Genomic DNA, 23,408 nt, shown 5'->3' on the forward strand with positions numbered 1-23,408 from the left:
CTCTATTCTGTTCTTTACGTGAGAGAAATCTAATCTGACTAAAGCAGGGGCATTATTCACAGAGCAGATGAGTGCACGTACACACCCACACCCACACCCACACCCACACACACACACACACACACACACACTCAGCTGAGTGGGCACTTTTAGTGAGATTAGATTCTGACCACATTACTCTCATTCATCAGAGAAAAGCTAATGGAATGTGGGTGTGTGTTTGTGTGTATCTGTGCACGGTACATGGTGTGTTTCTGTGTGTATGCTCAGGTACGTGTGTGCATTCACGCTTGTTTGTGTGTATTTGTGTGTGTATGCGTGCCTGTGTGTGTACATCTGTGTGTGTGTGACTTACCACTTTTACGAGCTGTGACATGGAAACCTCAAACTCCACGGTGACGGGGTCTGAGACGTTCTCCACCGGCCTGATAAACTGGTTGTACCTCCGGAACAGCCTCCTGAACAACCTGTCCTCCCCTTTAGAGGAGAAGCAGTCTGGAGGGAGGAGAGAGGGGGTAGGAAAGAAATGGAGGAGAGGGGGAGAGGAGGAGGGGGAGAGGAGAGTGGGAGGGGAGGGAAGAGGGAAAGGGGGGGTTGGAAAGAAATGGAGAAGGAGAGGGGGAGGGGAGAGGGGGAGGGGTTGAAGAGAGAGAAAGAAGATAAACAGAATCAGTATACAGACCCTTTTCCTGTTTCTATGTCTTGGTGTCACCTGCTGTTAGCAAAACTGAAAAATTACAATTCACTTCACTCACTGTTAATCCTTTGATTGTACTTGGTCAAGTTTACCAACATAGCAGCTGAACCCAGAATCAGACTGTGTCACTAACAGAGACACAGAGAGAGGAATGTGAATGTTAACCTATTTAAAGATCTTACTCACATCGGCTACAGAGAGCATGATCACACAGTCATCCAGAACAGCTGGTGTTCTCATGCATGGTTCAGTGTTGCTCGCCTCGAAACGAGCATGGAAGGCATTTTGCAGGCTCTCGCAACAGGGCAGCTCACGGCTTGGTTTCTCTTTTGCAATCCGTGATAGTTTGCAAGCCCTGCCACATCCGACGAGCATCAGAGCCGGCGTAGTAGTAGGATTCGATCTTAGTCCTGTATTGACATTTTCTCTGTTTGACGGCTCAGCGGAGGTTGTAGAGTGATTTCTTATAAGCGTCTGGATTAGTGTCAAGCTCCTTGAAGGCGGCAGCTCAAGCCTTTAGCTCAGTGTGGATGTTGCCTGTAATCCATGGCTTCTGGATGGGAAATGTACGTACGGTCACTGTGGGGATGACATCATCGATGCACTTATTAAATGTATTAATACATTTGATGGCTGATGTGGTATTACTCCTCAATGTCATCGGATGAATCCCGGAACATATTCCAGTCTGTGTTAGCGAAACAGTCCTGTAGCTTAGCAACCATTCATCGGACCACTTCCTTCTTGAGCGCGTCACTGGAACTTCCTGTTTGAGTTTTTGCTTGTAAGCAGGAATCAGGAGGTTGGACTTATGGTCAGATTTGCCAAATGGAGAGTGAGTGAGAATTTTGTAAGCATCGCTGTGTGTGGAGTAAAGATGATCTAGAGTTTTGTAAGCATCGCTGTGTGGAGTAAAGATGATCTAGAGTTTTGTGAGCATCGCTGTGTGGAGTAAAGATGATCTAGAGTTTTGTAAGCATCGCTGTCTGTAGAGTAAAGATGATCTAGAGTTTTGTAAGCATCGCTGTGTGGAGTAAAGATGATCTAGAGTTTTGTAAGCATCGCTGTGTAGAGTAAAGATGATCTAGAGTTTTGTAATCATCGCTGTGTAGAGTAAAGAGGATCTAGAGTTTTGTAAGCATCGCTGTGTAGAGTAAAGATGATCTAGAGTTTTGTAAGCATCGCTGTGTGGAGTAAAGATGATCTAGAGTTTTGTAAGCATCGCTGTGTAGAGTAAAGAGGATCTAGAGTTTTGTAAGCATCGCTGTCTGTAGAGTAAAGATGATCTAGAGTTTTGTAAGCATCGCTGTCTGTAGAGTAAATATGATCTAGAGTTTTGTAAGCATCGCTGTCTGTAGAGTAAATATGATCTAGAGTTTTGTAAGCATCGCTGTCTGTAGAGTAAAGATGATCTAGAGTTTTGTAAGCATCGCTGTGTAGAGTAAAGATGATCTAGAGTTTTGTAAGCATCGCTGTGTAGAGTAAAGAGGATCTAGAGGATCTCCTCTAGTTGACCAGGTGACAGGCTAGTAAAGATGATCTAGAGTTTTGTAAGCATCGCTGTGTGTAGAGTAAAGATGATCTAGAGTTTTGTAAGCATCGCTGTCTGTAGAGTAAAGATGATCTAGAGTTTTGTAAGCATCGCTGTCTGTAGAGTAAAGAGGATCTAGAGTTTTGTAAGCATCGCTGTGTGGAGTAAAGATGATCTAGAGTTTTGTAAGCATCGCTGTCTGTAGAGTAAAGATGATCTAGAGTTTTGTAAGCATCACTGTGTGGAGTAAAGAGGATCTAGAGGATCTCCTCTAGTTGACCAGGTGCTAGTAAAAATGAAGTAAAACAGATTTCAGTTTCCCATTTTGTTGTTTGCTGATGGCCATATCCAGCTCGTTGAGTACGGTCTTGGTGACAGCATCGGTTTGTGCTGGTATACAGGGTCTGAATACTTACGTAACTAAGGTATTTCTGTTTTGTACTTTTAATACATTTGCTTTGTCATTATGGGGCATTGTGTGTAGATTGATGAGGAATAACCTAACAAAATGTGGAAACACTAAAGGGGTCTGAGTACTTTCTGAATGTATATTATCCATGTCCTTGTTGAGCCACGACTCAGAGAAACATACCATACTACAGTTCTTCAACAAAAACACACAAAATAGTCCATAAAACAGCAGCTACCCAATGCAGAGACATCCTACACCAATCTATGACATGGCTCTGTTACAGAGACAGAGGGCAGGACGGATTTAGAGAGAGAGACAGAGAGAGAAAAAGAGAGATGGACAGAGAGACAGAGAGAGAGAGGGGGGAGAAGAGAGATAGAGAGACAGAGAGATCGAGAGAGATAGAGATAGACAGAGAGATCGAGAGAGAGATAGACAGAGAGAGAGGGGGGAGACGGAAAGAGAGATCGAGAGAGAGATAGACAGAGAGAGAGGGGGGAGACGGAAAGAGAGATCGAGAGACAGAGAGATCGAGAGAGATAGAAATAGACAGAGAGATTGAGAGATAAATAGACAGAGAGAGAGAGAGATGGGGGAGAGGCGAAGAAAGAGAGAGAGAGCGATAGAGAGAGAGAGAGAGACAGAGAGAGAGGGGGGAGACGGAAAGAGAGATCGAGAGAGAGATAGACAGAGAGAGGGGGGAGACGGAAAGAGAGATCGAGAGAGAGAGACAGAGAGATCGAGAGAGATAGAAATAGACAGAGAGATTGAGAGAGAAATAGACAGACAGAGAGAGAGATGGGGGGAGAGGCGAAGAAAGAGAGAGAGAGCGATAGAGAGAGAGAGAGAGACAGAGAGAGAGAGAGCGGGGGTAGAGAGGGTAAGAGAGAGAGATCGAGAGAGGGGGGTGGGGGGTTTAGAGAGATCGAGAGAGAGAGACAGAGAGAGAGAGAGAGAGAGAGAGAGAGAGATCGAGAGAGAGAGACAGAGAGAGAGAGAGAGAGAGAGAGAGAGAGACAGAGAGAGAGGTCGCTAAAGCTTTTAGCATGTTCCTCTGGATCCCAGCACCAATGTAACATGGGTTGCGGCAGACATTTTAAGAGTTCCAAACATGGACGTGGACAGTTCAAAGGTCATTGATAATAACCTCTCTCTCTCACTTCCATCGTCACGGCAGCTCCACATATCCAGCCATACGGAAAATAGACTGGGCTACACACACACACAAGCACAGAAAGACACACACACACACACAAGCACAGAAAAACACACATTTTTTAAGAAGATGGCCCGCCAGCCTCGAACGTTCCTCTGGAGGGCTGCACACACACACACACACGTCTCATGGGGAGCAGTAGGGTTGAGAGACATGGAAGGGGAAACACTCCTAGACAGTACAGCATGTTCTGTCCTCTTCTCAAGCCTCTAACTCTGTGTGTGTGTGTGTGTGTGTGTGTGTGTGTGTGTGTGTGTGTGTGTGTGTGTGTGTGTGTGTGTGTGTGTGTGTGTGTGTGTGTGTGTGTGTGTGTGTGTGTGTGTCTCTCTCTCTCTGTGTGTGTGTGTGTGTGTCCTGTCCTCTCCTCTATCCCTCAGTAACAGTCTGGTCGTGTTCTACCAGACTGCAGCCATACTCACAGGAACAGGATATATAGTATACAGTGGGGCAAAAAAGTATTTAGTCAGCCACCAATTGTGCAAGTTCTGCCACTTAAAAAGCTGAGAGAGGCCTGTAATTTTCATCATATGTACACTTCAACTATGACAGACAAAATGAGAAAAAAAATCCAGAAAATCACATTGTAGGATTTTTTATGAATTTATTTGCAAATTATGGTGGAAAATAAGTATTTGGTCAATAACAAAAGTTTATCTCAATACTTTGGAATATACCCTTTGTTGGCAATGACAGAGGTCAAACGTTTTCTGTAAGTCTTCACAAGGTTTCACACACTGTTGCTGGTATTTTGGCCCATTCCTCCATGCAGATCTCCTCTAGAGCAGTGATGTTTTGGGGCTGTTGCTGGGCAACACGGACTTTCAACTCCCTCCAAAGATTTTCTATGGGGTTGAGATCTGGAGACTGGCTAGGCCACTCCAGGACCTTGAAATGCTTCTTACGAAGCCACTCCTTCATTGCTCGGGCGGTGTGTTTGGGATCATTGTCATGCTGAAAGACTCAGCCATGTTTCATCTTCAATGCCCTTGTTGATGGAAGGAGGTTTTCACTCAAAATCTCACGATACATGGCCCCATTCATTCTTTCCTTTACACGGATCAGTCGTCCTGGTCCCTTTGCAGAAAAACAGCCCCAAAGCATGACATTTCCACCCCCATGCTTCACAGTAGGTATGATGTTCTTTGGATGCAACTCAGCATTCTTTGTCCTCCAAACACGACGAGTTGAGTTTTTACCAAAAAGTTATATTTTGGTTTCATCTGACCATATGACATTCTCCCAATCTTCTTCTGGATCATCCAAATGCTCTCTAGCAAACTTCAGACGAGCCTGGACATGTACTGGCTTAAGCAGGGGGACACGTCTGGCACTGCAGGATTTGAGTCCCTGGCGGCGTAGTGTGTTACTGATGGTAGGCTTTGTTACTTTGGTCCCAGCTCTCTGCAGGTCATTCACTAGGTCCCCCCGTGTGGTTCTGGGATTTTTGCTCATCGTTCTTGTGATCATTTTGACCCCACGGGGTGAGATCTTGCGTGGAGCCCCAGATCGAGGGAGATTATCAGTGTATATCTTCCATTTCCTAATAATTGCTCCCACCGTTGATTTCTTCAAACCAAGCTGCTTACCTATTGCAGACTCAGTCTTCCCAGCCTGGTGCAGGTCTACAATTTTGTTTCTGGTGTCCTTTGACAGCTCTTTGGTCTTGGCCATAGTGGAGTTTGGAGTGTGACTGTTTGAGGTTGTGGACAAGTGTCTTTTATACTGACAACAAATTTAAACAGGTGCCATTAATACAGGTAACAAGTGGAGGACAGAGGAGCCTCTTAAAGAAGAAGTTACAGGTCCGTGAGAGCCAGAAATCTTGCTTGTTTGTAGGTGACCAAATACTTATTTTCCACCATAATTTGCAATAAATTCATAAAAAATCCTACAATGTGATTTTCTGGATTTTTTTTCTCATTTTGTCTGTCATAGTTGAAGTGTACCTATGATGAAAAGTACAGGCCTCCCTCATCTTTTTAAGTGGCAGAACTTGCACAATTGGTGGCTGACTAAATACTTTTTTGCCCCACTGTATTTGAAACTGGAATTTAATCCACACTTAGCTTCACTCACACGGCTGTCCTATAATATAAATATCAACAATATATATCTACTGTACAGAGAGAGAGAGAGAGACAGAGAGAGAGAGAGAGAGAGAGAGAGAGAGAGAGAGAGAGAGAGAGAGAGAGAGAGAGAGAGAGAGAGAGGGGGAACTTGTACTTTAACTATTTGTCCATCACTACAACACTGTATATCTACATATTATGACATTTGAAATGTCTTTATTCTTTTGGAACCTTTGTGAGTCTCATATTTACTGTTAATTTGTTATCATGTATTCCTCTCCCGCCTCTGTCTCATTTATCATCTCTCTATCCTCTCCCTCCTCTCTCTTCTCTCTATCCTCTTCTTCTTTCTTCTCTCCACTCTCTCCTCTCTCCTCTCTCTTCTCTCCTCTCTCTCCTCTCTCTTCTCTCTATCCTCTCTTCTCTCTTCTCTCCTCTCTCCCCTCTCTCTTCTCTCTATCCTCTCTCTCCTCTCTCTTCTCTCTATCCTCTCTTCTCTCTCCTCTCTATCCACTCCCGTGTCTCTACCTCCTCTCCCGCCTATCTCTCTCCTCTCTTCTCTCTTCTCTCCTCTCTCTCCTCTCTCTCCTCTCTCCTCTCTCCTCTCTCTCCTCTCCTCTCTCCTCTCTGTCCTCTCCCGCCTCTCTCTCCTCTCTCTCCTCTCTTCTCTCTTCTCTCCTCTCTATCCTCTCTCTCCTCTCTTCTCTCTTCTCTCCTCTCTCTCCTCTCTATCCTCTCCCTCCTCTCCCGCCTCTCTATCCTCTCTTCTCTCTCCTCTCTCCTCTCTCCCCTCTCTATCCTCTCTCTACTCTCTCTCCTCTCTTCTCTCTTCTCTCCTCTAGGGCTCAAACCAAGTCCTCTGACTTAACTACCCTCCTCTCTCCTCTCTATCCTCTCTCTCTCCTCTCTCTCCTCTCCCTCCTCTCCCGTCTCTCTCTCCTCTCTTCTCTCTTCTCTCCTCTAGGGCTCAAACCAAGTCCTCTGACTTAACTACCCTCCTCTCCCGCCTCTCTCTCCTCTCTCTCATCTCTTCTCTCTTCTCTCCTCTCTCTCTCCTCTCTTCTCTCCTCTAGGGCTCAAACCAAGTCCTCTGACTTAACTACCCTCCTCTCTCCTCTCTCTCCTCTCCCTCCTCTCCCGCCTCTCTCTCCTCTCTCTCCTCTCTTCTCTCTTCTCTCCTTTCTTCTCTCTTCTCTCCTCTAGGGCTCAAACCAAGTCCTCTGACTTAACTACCCTCCTCTCTCCTCTCTTTCCTCTCCCTCCTCTCCCGCCTCTCTCTCCTCTCTCTCCTCTCTTCTCTCTTCTCTCCTCTCTCTCTCCTCTCTTCTCTCTTCTCTCCTCTAGGGCTCAAACCAAGTCCTCTGACTTAACTACCCTCCTCTCTCCTCTCTCTCCTCTCCTCTCTCTCCTCTCCCTCCTCTCCCGCCTCTCTCTCCTCTCTCTCCTCTCTTCTCTCCTCTCTCTCTCCTCTCTTCTCTCTTCTCTCCTCTAGGGCTCAAACCAAGTCCTCTGACTTAACTACCCTCCTTTAAACATAAAGACACCGTATTACTATGTGCACCCTAGATACTAGTTTTCCATTGTATCATTTCATCTGGTGTTTAATGAGGACACTGTAAATTGGGTTTAAAAGGTGGAGATTGAAGAACTTATGAAATGATGAATAATAACAGTTACTACACAGTAATGATCTTTTACAGAAGATGTGTGATGATATAATATCTACATTATTAATATCTACATTATTCTCATAAAGCCTGACAATAATCCTTAAAATGACAATGAGACATGAAACACAGCGGGTCATGCTGAATTAGTGTGTGTGTGTGTGTGTGTGTGTGTGTGTGTGTGTGTGTGTGTGTGTGTGTGTGTGTGTGTGTGTGTGTGTGTGGAGACAGCCCTTGAGAGGAACGCTAGATACTGGCGGCAGTCTTCTTAAAATGTCATCCTGCAGACTAAGTTTTAAAGCACCAACGTCAAACTCTTCAGAGTTGAGTTTCATCCTACCACACTAGCTGTATACTACCTTCATCCTACCACACTAGCTGTATACTGCCTTCATCCTACCACACTAGCTGTATACTACCTTCATCCTACCACACTAGCTGTATACTGCCTTCATCCTACCACACTAGCTGTATACTGCCTTCATCCTACCACACTAGCTGTATACTGCCTTCATCCTACCACACGAGCTGTATACTGCCTTCATCCTACCACACTAGCTGTATACTGCCTTCATCCTACCACACGAGCTGTATACTGCCTTCATCCTACCACACTAGCTGTATACTGCCTTCATCCTACCACACTAGCTGTATACTGCCTTCATCCTACCACACTAGCTGTATACTGCCTTCATCCTACCACACTAGCTGCATACTGCCTTCATCCTACCACACTAGCTGTATACTGCCTTCATCCTACCACACGAGCTGTATACTGCCTTCATCCTACCACACTAGCTGTATACTGCCTTCATCCTACCACACTAGCTGTATACTACCTTCATCCTACCACACTAGCTGTATACTGCCTTCATCCTACCACACTAGCTATATACTGCCTTCATCCTACCACACTAGCTGTATACTGCCTTCATCCTACCACACGAGCTGTATACTGCCTTCATCCTACCACACTAGCTGTATACTGCCTTCATCCTACCACACTAGCTGTATACTGCCTTCATCCTACCACACTAGCTGTATACTGCCTTCATCCTACCACACTAGCTGTATACTGCCTTCATCCTACCACACTAGCTGTATACTGCCTTCATCCTACCACACTAGCTGTATACCGCCTTCATCCTACCACACTAGCTGTATACTGCCTTCATCCTACCACACTAGCTGTATACTGCCTTCATCCTACCACACTAGCTGTATACCGCCTTCATCCTACCACACTAGCTGTATACTGCCTTCATCCTACCACACTAGCTGTATACTGCCTTCATCCTACCACACTAGCTGTATACTGCCTTCATCCTACCACACTAGCTGTATACCGCCTTCATCCTACCACACTAGCTGTATACTGCCTTCATCCTACCACACTAGCTGTATACTGCCTTCATCCTACCACACTAGCTGTATACTGCCTTCATCCTACCACACTAGCTGTATACTGCCTTCATCCTACCACACTAGCTGTATACTGCCTTCATCCTACCACACTAGCTGTATACTGCCTTCATCCTACCACACTAGCTGTATACCGCCTTCATCCTACCACACTAGCTGTATACTGCCTTCATCCTACCACACTAGCTGTATACTGCCTTCATCCTACCACACTAGCTGTATACTGCCTTCATCCTACCACACTAGCTGTATACTGCCTTCATCCTACCACACTAGCTGTATATGTCACATAGGAGACACACAGACACACACACTTAAACGCTCCATGTCCTCGTTAGTTAATTACTGTGAGGGTTCTGCTCTGTACGACTCACAGAACGGTGACTAAACCACTGCTTTGATCAAAATAGTCTCTCTCTGGCTGCAGTTTGAACACACACACACAGACACGAACATGAACACACACACACACACACACAGACACGAACATGAACACACACACACACACACACACACACACACACAAACACACCCAGACACGAACACAAACACACAAACATGAACACACACACACACACACACACACCTTTGATGTGGTCAGATAGATTTCATAAAAGAGGTAATTATGTCAGAACATTTCCAGCAGCTTCCATCTCTGTTTCAGCTATTTGATCCCTTTCCAACTCCCTACCCGTCCGTCACTGACTAGTCCTCTCTTTCTCTCCTCTTCCCCCTCTCTTATTCTCTCTCTTCCTCCACAGATCAGTGCTGGGCAATAATTGTGGCTCGAGGGCCACATCGGATTTCAAAATTCAGCGGTGGGCTGGACAGGTTTTTTCCTGAACGATTTGCTCATCAGAAAAAAGGGGCAGATACATGAAAAAGTTTAGATTCATTATAATTTCTACATACTTTCACATTTTGGATGTTCAAGGGCGGCCTGGAGTGTTTTGTAAGCCAAAATCCAAAACATTTCAACTAAAACACTCCGACCTCCGCAGGCCAGATTGAACGGGCTGGATGTTGCCCTGCAATAGAGGAAAGAGCCTTGTTAAAATGTCATGCTGCAGATTACGTCTTAAAAGCACAGACTTCATACTCTTCAGATATGGGTTGTGTCTAACTTCATCCTACCACACGAACTGTATACTGACTTCATCCTACCACACGAGCTGTATACTGCCTTCATCCTACCACACGAGCTGTATACTGCCTTCATCCTACCACACGAGCTGAATACTGCCTTCATCCTACCACACTAGCTGTATACTGCCTTCATCCTACCACACTAGCTGTATACTGCCTTCATCCTACCACACTAGCTTTATACTGCCTTCGTCCTACCACACTAGCTTTATACTGCCTTCATCCTACCACACTAGCTGTATACTGCCTTCATCCGACCACACGAGCTGTATACTGCCTTCATCCTACCACACTAGCTGTATACTGCCTTCATCCTACCACACCAGCTGTATACTGCCTTCATCCTACCACACTAGCTGTATACTGCCTTCATCCTACCACACTAGCTATATACTGCATTCATCCTACCACACTAGCTGTTTACTGCCTTCGTCCTACCACACTAGCTGTATACTGCCTTCATCCTACCACACTAGCTGTATACTGTATGTCACTATGGATTTACACAGTGGATTCACACAGTGACTGTCTGAGGGTTGGTATTGATTCACACAGTGATTGTCTGAGGGTTGAAATGGATTCACACAGTGACTGTCAGAGGCTTGATATGGATTAACACAGTGACTGTCTGAGGGTTTGAAATGTTTTGGCAAAGTTTACAGGTAACTTTTGAGATATTTTGTTGTCATGTTGCACAAGTTGGAACCGGTGTTTTTCTGGATCAAACGCGCCAAATAAATGGACTTTTTGGACATATATCGACGGAATTAATCAAACAAAAGGATAATTTGTGATGTTTATGAGACACATTAGAGTGCCAACAGAAGAAGCTCGTCAAAGGTAAGACATTAATTATATTTTTATTTCTGCGTTTTGTGTCGCGCCTGCATGGTTGAAATATGGTTTCTCTCTTTGTTTACGGAGGTGCTATCCTCAGATAATAGCATCGTTTGCTTTCGCCGAAAAGCCTTTTTGAAATCTATGTCAGATTGGCTGGATTCAAAACACGTGTAGCTTTAATTTGCCATCTTGCATATTTGATTTAATGAAAGTTAGATTTTTATAGTAATGTATTTGAATTTGGCGCTCTGCATTTCCCCTGAGAGGTTTTAAGAGGTGCATGGTGATGAGTCTCTCTCACCATCTGCCTGAGCTAATACAGAGATGTGTGTGTGTGTGTGTGTGTGTGGCTAATACAGAGATTGAGTTATGGATGAGGTCTCAGTCATGTATTAGTCATGACCATCCCATTATCATGTAGCTTTTAGAGGAGGAGGGAGAGAGGGGGAGAGAGAGAGGAAGAGGGAGGGGGTGAGAAAGAGGAAGAGAGAGGGGGAGAGAGTGGTAGAGAGAGAGGTTAGGAGCTTCAATGTGAGACGTGGCAGGGTGTGTGTCCAGTAATGGGAAGAGACAGTAGAGGTGTTGATGCCAGTGGGACTGCTCTCTTCCAGCATGGCTACACATGCCTAACCTCTCCAGGCACACTGTGTGTGTGTGTGTGTGTGTGTGTGTGTGTGTGTGTGTGTGTGTGTGTGTGTGTGTGTGTGTGTGTGTGTGTGTGTGTGTGTGTGTGTGTGTGTGTGTGTGTGTGTGTGTGTATAGAATAGACTGAATAAAGTGTTGTTTGGAATGACATTATGATACTGTCAGGATTTATATCACCACACCTTGAAATAAATGGTGATTTATATCACCACACCATGAAATAAATGGCGATTTATATCACCACACCTTGAAATAAATGGTGATTTATATCACCACACCTTGAAATAAATGGTGATTTATATCACCACACCTTGAAATAAATGGCGATTTATATCACCACACCTTGAAATAAATGGTGATTTATATCACCACACCTTGAAATAAATGGTGATTTATATCACCACACCATGAAATAAATGGTGATTTATATCACCACACCTTGAAATAAATGGTGATTTATATCACCACACCTTGAAATAAATGGTGATTTATATCACCACACCTTGAAATAAATGGTGATTTACATCACCACACCTTGAAATAAATGGTGATTTATATCACCACACCTTGAAATAAATGGTGATTTACATCACCACACCTTGAAATAAATGGTGATTTACATCACCACACCTTGAAATAAATGGTGATTTATATCACCACACCTTGAAATAAATGGTGATTTATATCACCACACCTTGAAATAAATGGTGATTTACATCACCACACCTTGAAATAAATGGTGATTTACATCACCACACCTTGAAATAAATGGTGATTTATATCACCACACCTTGAAATAAATGGTGATTTATATCACCACACCTTGAAATAAATGGTGATTTATATCACCACACCTTGAAATAAATGGTGATTTATATCACCACACCTTGAAATAAATGGTGATTTATATCACCACACCTTGAAATAAATGGTGATTTATATCACCACACCTTGAAATAAATGGTGATTTATATCACCACACCTTGAAATAAATGATGATTTATATCACCACACCTTGAAATAAATGGTGATTTATATCACCACACCTTGAAATAAATGGTGATTTATATCACCACACCTTGAAATAAATGGTGATTTATATCACCACACCTTGAAATAAATGGTGATTTATATCACCACACCTTGAAATAAATGGTGATTTACATCACCACATTCAATGGGTCCTAGACAGGCAGAGTCTGCGTCCAAAATGGCTCCCTATGTAGTGCACTACTTTTGACCAGGGTCTATAGGGTAGTGCACTACTTTTGACCAGGGTCTATAGGGTAGTGCACTACTTTTGACCAGGGTCTATAGGGTAGTGCACTACTTTTGACCAGGGTCTATAGGGTAGTGCACTACTTTTGACCAGGGTCTATAGGGTAGTCTATAGGGTCACTGCTCTAGCACACTCTGCTAACCCTGATGTCCTTGCCGTGTCTGAATCCTGGCTCAGGAAGGCCACCAAAAATTCTGAGATTTCCATACCCAACTATAACATCTTCCGTCAAGATAGAACTGCCAAAGGGGGAGGAGTTGCAGTCTACTGCAGAGATAGCCTGCAAAGTAATGTCATACTCTCCAGGTCCATACCCAAACAGTTCGAACTACTAATTTTGAAAATTACTCTCTCCAGAAATAAGTCTCTCACTGTTGCCGCCTGCTACCGACCCCCCTCAGCTCCCAGCTGTGCCCTGGACACCATTTGTGAATTGATCGCCCCCCATCTAGCTTCAGAGTTTGTTCTGTTAGGTGACCTAAACTGGGATATGCTTAACACCCCGGCAGTCCTACAATCTAAGCTAGATGCCCTCAATCTCACTCAAATCATCAAGGAACCCACCAGGTACAACCCTAACTCTGTAAACAAGGGCACCCTCATTGACGTCATCCTGACCAACTGGCCCTCCAAATACACCTCCGCTGTCTACAACCAGGATCTCAGCGATCACTGCCTCATTGCCTGTATCCGCTACGGAGCCGCAGTCAAACGACCACCCCTCATCACTGTCAAACGCTCCCTAAAACACTTCTGTGAGCAGGCCTTTCTAATCGACCTGGCCCGGGTATCCTGGAAGGACATTGACCTCATCCCGTCAGTTGAGGATGCCTGGTCTTTCTTTAAAAGTAACTTCCTCACCATTTTAGATAAGCATGCTCCGTTCAAAAAATGCAGAACTAAGAACAGATATAGCCCCTGGTTCACTCCAGACCTGACTGCCCTCGACCAGCACAAAAACATCCTGTGGCGGACTGCGCTAACATCGAATAGTCCCCGCGATATGCAACTGTTCAGGGAAGTCAGGAACCAATACACACAGTCAGTCAGGAAAGCTAAAGCCAACTTCTTCAGGCAGAAGTTTGCATCCTGTAGCTCCAACTCCAAAAAGTTCTGGGACACTGTGAAGTCCATGGAGAACAAGAGCACCTCCTCCCAGCTGCCCACTGCACTGAGACTAGGTAACATGGTCACCACCGATAAATCCATGATTATCGAAAACTTCAACAAGCATTTCTCAACGGCTGGCCATGCCTTCCGCCTGGCTACTCCAACCTCGGACAACAGCTCCCCCCCCCCCGCAGCTACTCGCCCAAGCCTCTCCAGGTTCTCCTTTACCCAAATCCAGATAGCAGATGTCCTGAAAGAGCTGCAAAACCTGGACCCGTACAAATCAGCTGGGCTGGACAATCTGGACCCTCTATTCCTGAAACTATCCGCCGCCATTGTCGCAACCCCTATTACCAGCCTGTTCAACCTCTCTTTCATATCGTCTGAGATCCCCAAGGATTGGAAAGCTGCCGCAGTCATCCCCCTCTTCAAAGGGGGCGACACCCTGGACCCAAACTGTTACAGACCTATATCCATCCTGCCCTGCCTATCTAAGGTCTTCGAAAGCCAAGTCAACAAACAGGTCACTGACCATCTTGAATCCCACCGTACCTTCTCCGCTGTGCAATCTGGTTTCCGAGCCGGTCACGGGTGTACCTCAGCCACGCTCAAGGTACTAAACGATATCATAACCGCCATCGATAAAAGACAGTACTGTGCAGCCGTCTTCATAGACCTTGCCAAGGCTTTCGACTCTGTCAATCACCGTATTCTTATCGGCAGACTCAGTAGCCTCGGTTTTTCGGATGACTGCCTTGCCTGGTTCACCAATTACTTTGCAGACAGAGTTCAGTGTGTCAAATCGGAGGGCATGCTGTCCGGTCCTCTGGCAGTCTCTATGGGGGTGCCACAGGGTTCAATTCTCGGGCCGACTCTTTTCTCTGTATATATCAATGATGTTTCTCATGCTGCGGGCGATTCCCTGATCCACCTCTACGCAGACGACACCATTCTATATACTTCCGGCCCGTCCTTGGACACTGTGCTATCTAACCTCCAAACGAGCTTCAATGCCATACAGCACTCCTTCCGTGGCCTCCAACTGCTCTTAAACGCTAGTAAAACCAAATGCATGCTTTTCAACCGTTCGCTGCCTGCACCCGCACGCCTGACCAGCATCACCACCCTGGATGGTTCCGACCTTGAATATGTGGACATCTATAAGTACCTAGGTGTCTGGCTAGACTCTAAACTCTCCTTCCAGACCCATATCAAACATCTCCAATCGAAAATCAAATCAAGAGTCGGCTTTCTATTCCGCAACAAAGCCTCCTTCACTCACGCCGCCAAACTTACCCTAGTAAAACTGACTATCCTACCGATCCTCGACTTCGGCGACGTCATCTACAAAATTGCTTCCAACACTCTACTCAGCAAACTGGATGCAGTTTATCACAGTGCCATCCGTTTTGTCACTAAAGCACCTTATACCACCCACCACTGCGACTTGTATGCTCTAGTCGGCTGGCCCTCGCTACATATTCGTCGCCAGACCCACTGGCTCCAGGTCATCTACAAGTCCATGCTAGGTAAAGCTCCGCCTTATCTCAGTTCACTGGTTACGATGGCAACACCCATCCGTAGCACGCGCTCCAGCAGGTGTATCTCACTGATCATCCCTAAAGCCAACACCTCATTTGGCCGCCTTTCGTTCCAGTTCTCTGCTGCCTGTGACTGGAACGAATTGCAAAAATCGCTGAAGTTGGAGACTTTTATCTCCCTCACCAACTTCAAACATCTGCTATCCGAGCAGCTAACCGATCGCTGCAGCTGTACATAGTCTATTGGTAAATAGCCCACCCATTTTCACCTACCTCATCCCCATACTGTTTTTATTTATTTATTTTTATTTTTCTGCTCTTTTGCACACCAATCTCTACCTGTACATAACCATCTGATCATTTATCACTCCAGTGTTAATCTGCATAATTGTAATTATTTGCCTACCTTCTCATGCCTTTTGCACACAATGTATATATAGACTCCCCTTTTTTCTACTGTGTTATTGACTTGTTAATTGTTTACTCCATGTGTAACTCTGTGTTGTCTGTTCACACTGCTATGCCTTATCTTGGCCAGGTCGCAGTTGCAAATGAGAACTTGTTCTCAACTAGCCTACCTGGTTAAATAAAGGTGAAATAAAATAAAAATAAAAAAATAAAAAAGTGCACTACTTTTGACCAGGGCGTATAGAGTAGTGCACTACATAGGGAATAGGGTGCCATGTGGGATAGACTCATTTCAGAACCAATGAAAGAGCCAATCCCAGAGCCACACATGGACCTTTAACCTCCAATATAATGTAATTTAAATGAGATGGTGAAGAGAGACAGAGTGACATTCACAGACGACACGCAGGCGTCTACCCTGAGGAGTCTGTTATACCTCAACTCTCTTCCCATCAGGCTTTGATTAGGAAAGTGGCTAATAACTCCACAGGATAAACACAAAGACATCAGCTGTCTCCAACCACCTTTATGACCTCATCAACATGGGACATGGAGCCTTGACACACACACACACACACACAACCATCCCTCTATAGCCCTGCATGTTATAGTGACCCTATCCCTCATCAACAGAAGGGGACATACATGATACATGCAGCAGCTCAGTTCAGGGACCTGATCATCTATCATTCATTCAGATGCAAAGAGAAAGGAGTAAGTAGGTAAACCATGTGACAGACAAACTAACGTAACCACACACACACACACACACACACACACACACTACAAGGTCTTGTAATAGAGCAGCCACAGTACTGGAGTTATGATACATGTTTACTGGAAGTGATGTAAAGAGAGAGAGAGAGAGAGAGAGAGAGAGAGAGAGAGAGAGAGAGAGAGAGAGAGAGAGAGAGAGAGACAGAGAGAGAGAGACAGAGACAGAGAGAGAGAGACCAAAAGAGGGTGCGAGAGAGAGAGAGAGAGAGAGAGAGAGAGAGAGAGAGAAAGAGAGAGAGAGAGACCAAAAGAGGGTGCGGGAGAGAGAGAGAGAGAGAGAGAGAGAGAGAGAGAGAGAGAGAGAGAGAGAGAGAGAGAGAGAGACCAAAAGAGGGTGCGGGAGAGAGATATTTAGTTATTTAGTTATAAGTTAGTTATAGTTTCATTTTCCATAATTTGATTTTATATTTATTGCATTTTTACTATTGACTGTTACCATTTTATTGTTTTTATTTTTGTATTTAATTTTGTATTATTATTTACTACCATTTTATATTATTATTTGTTATCATTTATAATTTTGTTACAATGTATATTGTATACATTGTTGCTTTGGCAATATTGACACAATGTTTTTCATGCCAATAAAGCAGCTTGAATTTGAATTTGAATTTGAATTTGAGAGAGAGAGGGAGAGAGAGAGACCAAAAGAGATTGTGAGAGAGAGAGAGAGAGAGAGAGAGAGAGAGAGAGAGAGAGAGACCAAAAGAGATTGTGAGAGAGAGAGAGAGAGAGAGAGAGAGAGAGAGAGAGAGAATAAAAATAAAAGAGGGTGCGAGAGAGAGAGAGAGAGAGAGAGAGAGAGAGAGACCAAAAGAGGGTGCGAGAGAGAGAGAGAGAGAGAGAAAGAACGAGAACAAGAACGAGAGAGAGAGAGAGAGAGAGACAGAGAATAAAAAACTTTTGTGATTGTAATGTTTACTGATTGTTTATTTCCCTTTTGTTTATTGTATATTCCATTTGCCTTGGCAATGTAAACACTGCATGACCAAAAGTACGTGGACACCTGCTTGTTAGACATCTCATTTCAAAATCATGGGCATTAATATGGATTTGGTCCCCCGTTTGCTGCTGTAACAGCCTCAAGTCTTCTGGGAAGGCTTTTCATTAGATATTGGAATATTGCTGCGGGGATTTGCTTCCATTCAGCCACAAGAGCATGAGTGAGGTTGGGCACTAATGTTGGGTGATTAGGCCTGGCTCGCAGTCGGCGTTCCAATTCATCCCAAAGTTGTTTGATGGGGTTGAGGTCAGGGCTCTGTGCAAGCCAGTCAAGTTCTTCCACACCGATCTCAACAAAGCATTTCTATATGAACCTCTCTCGGTACACAGGGGCATTGTCATGCTGAAAAGGAAAAAGGCTTTCCCCAAACTGTTGCCAAAAAGTGGGAATCACAGAATCGCATAGAATGTCTCATTGACGGGGCTGCAGTGGAGCAGGTTGAGAGCTTCAAGTTCCTTGGCATCCACATCACCAACAAACTAACATGGTCCAAGCACACGAGACAGTCATGAAGAGGTCACAACAAAACCTATTCCAACCTCAGGAGACTGAAAAGATTTGGCATGGGTCCTCAGATCTTCAAAAGGTTGCACAGCTGCACCATTGAGAGCATCCTGACAGGTTGCATCACTGCCTGGTATGGCAACTGCTTGGCCTCTGACCGCAAGGCACTACAGAGGGTAATGCGAACGGCCCAGTACATCACTAGGGCCAAGCTTCCTGCCATCCAGGACCTCTATACCAGTCGGTGTCAGAGGAAGGCCCTAAAAATGGTCAAAGACTCCAGCCACCCTAGTCACAGACTGTTCTCTCTGCTACTGCACGGTAAGCGGTACCAGAGTACCAAGTCTAGGTCCAAGAGGCTTCTAAACAGCTTCTACCCCATAGCCATAATACTCCTAACAGCTAATCAAATGGCTACCCAGACTGTTAGCACCCCCCATACGCTGCTGCTACTCTCTGTTATTATCTATGCATAGCCACTTTAATAACCCTACCTGCATGCACATAATTACCTCAATTACCTCGACACCGGTGCCCCCGCACCTTGACACATTCACTCTGTACAGGTACCCCCTGTATATAGCCCCGCTATTGTTATTTACTGCTGCTCTTTCATTATTTGTTCATTAAACTGCACTGTTGGTTAAAGGCCTTGTAAGTCAGCATTTCACTGTAAGGTCTGCGCCTGTTTTATTCAGTGTATGTGACTAATACAATTTGATTTGATTTGATCTGAATGTCATTGTATGCTGTAGGGTTAAGATGTCCCTTCACTGGAAGTAAGTGGACTAGCCTGAACCATGAAAAACAGCCTCATAACATTATTCCTCCTCCGCCAAACTTTACAGTTGGCACTATGCATTGGGGAAGGTAGCATTCTCCTAGCTTCTGCCAAACCCAAACTCAGCCATCAAACTGCCAGATGGTGAAGCGTGATTCGTCGCTCAAGAGAACGCGTTTCCACTCCTCCAGAGTCCAATGGCGGCAAGATTTACACCACTCCAGACAACGCTTGGCATTGCACATGGTGATATTAGGCTTTTGTGTGGCTGCTCGCCCATGGAAACCCATTTCATGAAGCTCCCAATTAACAGTTATTGTGCTGATGTTGCTTCCAGAGGCAGTTTGGGTACCATTTATGGAGATCGCATGGCTGTGTGCTGGATTTTATACACCTGTCAGCAACAGGTGTGGCTGAAATAGCTGAATCCACTCATTTGAAGGGGCTTCCATTTATAGGGGCTTCCATTTGATGGGGCTTCCAGCATATATAGTGTGCTTCCTAGCCAATAAAGCCCTTTTAATTGATTTGAATTGAGAGAGATAGAGAGAGAACAGGAGGAGTGTGCATTAAAGTTTGTGTGTGTGCGTGTGTGTGTTTGTGTGTGTTTGGAAGCATGCGTGTGGGTGTGTGTCTGTTTATGTGCATACATGAATGTGTAAGTTTGTTACTCCATGTTTGAGCAAGACACAGACAGAGAGAGCAGGTGAAGACAGAGAGACAAAAATAATAGCTAAAAGCCTGTCAAAACCTAACGCCTCCAATCCATCAGACACAGTGGTACACACACACACACACACACACACACACACACACACACACACACACACACACTTCTCCTTTTATCAAGCATGTATTTATCCATGTTTACCTTTGTGTGGTTAAAGACATGATGAGGACATGGTGGGTTGCCAGCTATTCTCCTGATGAGACTTGGTTCCTTCATAGACCTTGTCTAGTTCAATGGGTACGTCTCTATTGTCAAGAAAATAGCAATTTTCTTAAAAGTGTAGAGTACCTCCACTTTTAAGAAAATGGATGCATCTCAATAATATCAGGTGGATTCCTTCCTCACCTTGTGTAGTTAAATTGGTGCATCTTAATGGCTGAAAAAGAGGTCTACTTTACTGTCCTCATTTAAGAAAATGGGTGCATCTTGATAGTCTAAAGAGGCATCCTTCCTCTCTTTGTCTTAGGCGATGGGTGCATCTCCATACTGGGGTCTAACGTTGATTCCTTCCTCTCTTTGTCTTAGGCGATGGGTGCATCTCCATACTTAGGTCTAACGTTGATTCCTTCCTCTCTGTGTCTTAGGCGATGGGTGCATCTCCATACTGAGGTCTAACGTTGATTCCTTCCTCGCCAATTGTAAGAAAATGGGTGCATCATTATAGTCTAATGTGGATTCCTTCATTTCCTTATCTCCTTTCCTTCTTCTGCACTACAACAATAGGTGGTGAAAACCTGTTGCTTCCTGTCAACGGGGAATGAGAGGACAGTAAGGAAGACATGTTGAAGTCCAAGACGATTAATATCAATTTAAAAACAAAGGATGTGGAAGTCTGGGTTTCTCCCCTTTAAAATCAATTAATAGATAATCACTTAGAAACATCCACCAAACCCAGGCCAAAGTGAGCATGACCTGTTGGGAAAATATTTTACATATAAAAAAATGCATACGGTCAATGTAAAATCTGTGCAGTCAATGTAAAATATGTGCAGTCAATGTAAAATATGTGCAGTCAATGTAAAATCTGTGCGGTCAATGTAAAATCTGTGCAGTCAATGTAAAATCTGTGCAGTCAATGTAAAATCTGTGCAGTCAATGTAAAATCTGTGCAGTCAATGTCAAATCTGTGCAGTCAATGTAAAATCTGTGCGGTCAATGTAAAATCTGTGCAGTCAATGTAAAATCTGTGCAGTCAATGTAAAATCTGTGCAGTCAATGTAAAATCTGTGCAGTCAATGTAAAATCTGTGCGGTCAATGTAAAATCTGTGCAGTCAATGTAAAATCTGTGCAGTCAATGTAAAATATGTGCAGTCAATGTGAAATCTGTGCGGTCAATGTAAAATCTGTGCAGTCAATGTCAAATCTGTGCAGTCAATGTAAAATATGTGCGTGGGACAATAGAGAGAGATGAGAGAGCGAGCGGGGGAGATAGAGATAGATAGATAGAGAGAGAGAATGATATGGAGAGTGAGAGATATATGGAGGGAGAGAGTCAATTATGTTAGAAATGTTTACTAGCCCTGCAGTTCCATAATCAGATTCTGTTTTTGTTTACTCTCTCTCGCTCTCTCGCTCTCTGTCTCTCTCTATTTGTTAACAATAACATGAAGAGCATCACAAATTTCGGTTATAAATTATTTCGACTCAAAACACATTTTGCATACAGGCCTACATCAAACTCCTCCGCTTATACGAGCCTGGATAGGCTATGATGACGGTGTTTCCTGATATTCTATCATGTTGCTGCACGACAACGCTTCCTTTGCCCATGGATGTTGTCCGAAGAACAACGTTCAACATGTTAAATGATGGGCCTATAGGCGTTTTATGGTGTGTATTCTAACTTTCTGGACGTACCTTGTAAACAGAGAAGCTATATATATGATGTCAATCTGTTTGGGCTAATAGAATGTGTCCGCAAAAGTGAATCCTAAATATTGCACGTCACTTTCTCTATTCCTCTTCAATGTGTCCATAGACACACCCAGTATCACTCAATTGACTAAAAAAGTATACATTCGTCAAAACATGCAATTTTCAAAAAAAATTGTAAGACAGGACAATCATTTATTACGAAATTCGCCTTTATATACTGCCACAATGACAGTTCACCGTTTCCAAGTGAAGTACACCCCACTCTGCGACGCAAACACAACAGCATCTTACGCCTCTATCATTTTCTCTTCAAAAACAAGAAAAGTTTGAAATGCATATTGCTTATTATAAAAACGAACCAAAATACAATCAACAGTTGAATTCCACAACATGGTGGTTTAGTTATTAAAGTAGCTTACCTTGCATTATCAACACAAAGACAAGGAGCAGCAAAGTCCCTCGCGCAGCTTGATTCATCTCTCGTCCGGTAGTCTACTGGGGAACTGTCCCTACCCTGTGAAACAACGGCGATTTAGTCCGTTAACAGGAAACAGCAGGCTACAAACAGCACGAAATGTATGGCTCTCTCCGGTGAGCGTATTGCGCTGTGAGACTGCCAGTACGCAGCTTGGCTCACGAGAGAGACACGGAACTCCGCTTCGTTCCACCCCTTTAGGCGCTACCTCACGCGCACCACTCCAAACTCAACACAGGAAGATAGATAAGTGCACAAACACATCAAAGAAGTCGGTGTAATAGACGAGTTTAATACGCTGAAGAAGACATTTTAACATTTTAACTGGATCGCAGTTTCCGACTGAAGTCCTTAAACGGAGGAAACGATTTTAGCACCACGGACAGCGCATCATAAACCGTTTGTAGCCTAGCCTCAAACTGCTGAAATCTATCTGTTCAATTCGCGCAGCTGGCGTTGGATAAGAACCTGATAGACTATGTTGCAAACGGTTGGCAGGGTGACATATTCATTTTATATCGAGGAAGTTGATAATAACACATCTGGTGAGGATTTAACCTAAATTGCGTATAGCCTATGCGTAGGCTTCGACATGACAATGATATCGCTCAAATTGTCGCGTTGAAAGTTTACCTCTCAGTTCAAATATAGTATTCAATCAATTTGTTGACTAGGCAGTTGAGTTAACTTATCTGAACTCCCATGGTTTGGAAAGAAAAGTTATTGCCTCTCTCCAAAACAACGTTCCGCCCTGGTGAAGATTGAGATTGCTTTTAGGTGTAAACGTCACGCCACCACGGGCTCCCCCATTGAGACGCTGATTCATTTTCGCCTCCATTTGTAACGCTTGGCTTGACGTCATCAAACGGAGTCCTTAGGAACATGGTACCTAGTCTAGCGCGAGGCGGACGAGTCAACACAAACCTTTCATCAAAGGGACAGCGTGACCAGGACCACGGGAGAGGTTTCGTTTAGTCGGTCGTAGCATATAGGCTGTACGGTGTAATTCACAGATTAAACATACATGTCACTATAAGTGAGTGAGTGTGTGAGTGAGTGAGTGAGTGAGTGAGTGAGAGTGAGAGTGAGAGTGGGAGTGAGAGAGAGAGTGAGAGTGGGAGAGAGAGAGAGAAAGAGAGAGAGAGAGAGAGTGGGAGAGAGAGAGAGAAAGAGAGAGTGAGAGTGAGAGTGAGAGTGAGAGAGAGAGAGAGAGAGAGAGAGAGAGAGAGAGATAGTGTGTGTGTGTGTGTGTGTGTGTGTGTGAGTGTGAGTGTGCGCA

The 23,408-nt window shown here is 44.3% G+C and overlaps 1 protein-coding gene across 5 annotated transcripts in view; it reads right to left on the reverse strand.

Moving 5' to 3' along the window:
- LOC110512762 (neuronal acetylcholine receptor subunit alpha-3) overlaps window positions 1–23,163 on the reverse strand; it is a 42,868-nt gene extending 19,705 nt beyond the window's left edge. The window contains exons 1-3 of one of the 5 annotated variants that reach the window (XM_036954114.1): window positions 23,054–23,163; window positions 22,074–22,168; window positions 356–495 (exon numbers count right to left, since the gene is read on the reverse strand). In XM_036954114.1, coding sequence (XP_036810009.1) covers window positions 356–495; window positions 22,074–22,131 — 198 coding nt within the window. In that variant the 5' untranslated portion in view covers window positions 22,132–22,168; window positions 23,054–23,163. Of the gene's footprint in view, window positions 1–355; window positions 496–22,073; window positions 22,911–23,053 lie in introns of those variants that run through there. The other 4 variants (XM_036954113.1, XM_036954116.1, XM_036954112.1 and 1 more) reach the window with 4 other exon arrangements.
- Between the last annotated feature and the right edge of the window lie 245 nt (window positions 23,164–23,408).

Source organism: Oncorhynchus mykiss, chromosome 19 (assembly GCF_013265735.2).
Source record: "Oncorhynchus mykiss isolate Arlee chromosome 19, USDA_OmykA_1.1, whole genome shotgun sequence".
Taxonomy (NCBI): Eukaryota; Metazoa; Chordata; class Actinopteri; order Salmoniformes; family Salmonidae; genus Oncorhynchus; species Oncorhynchus mykiss.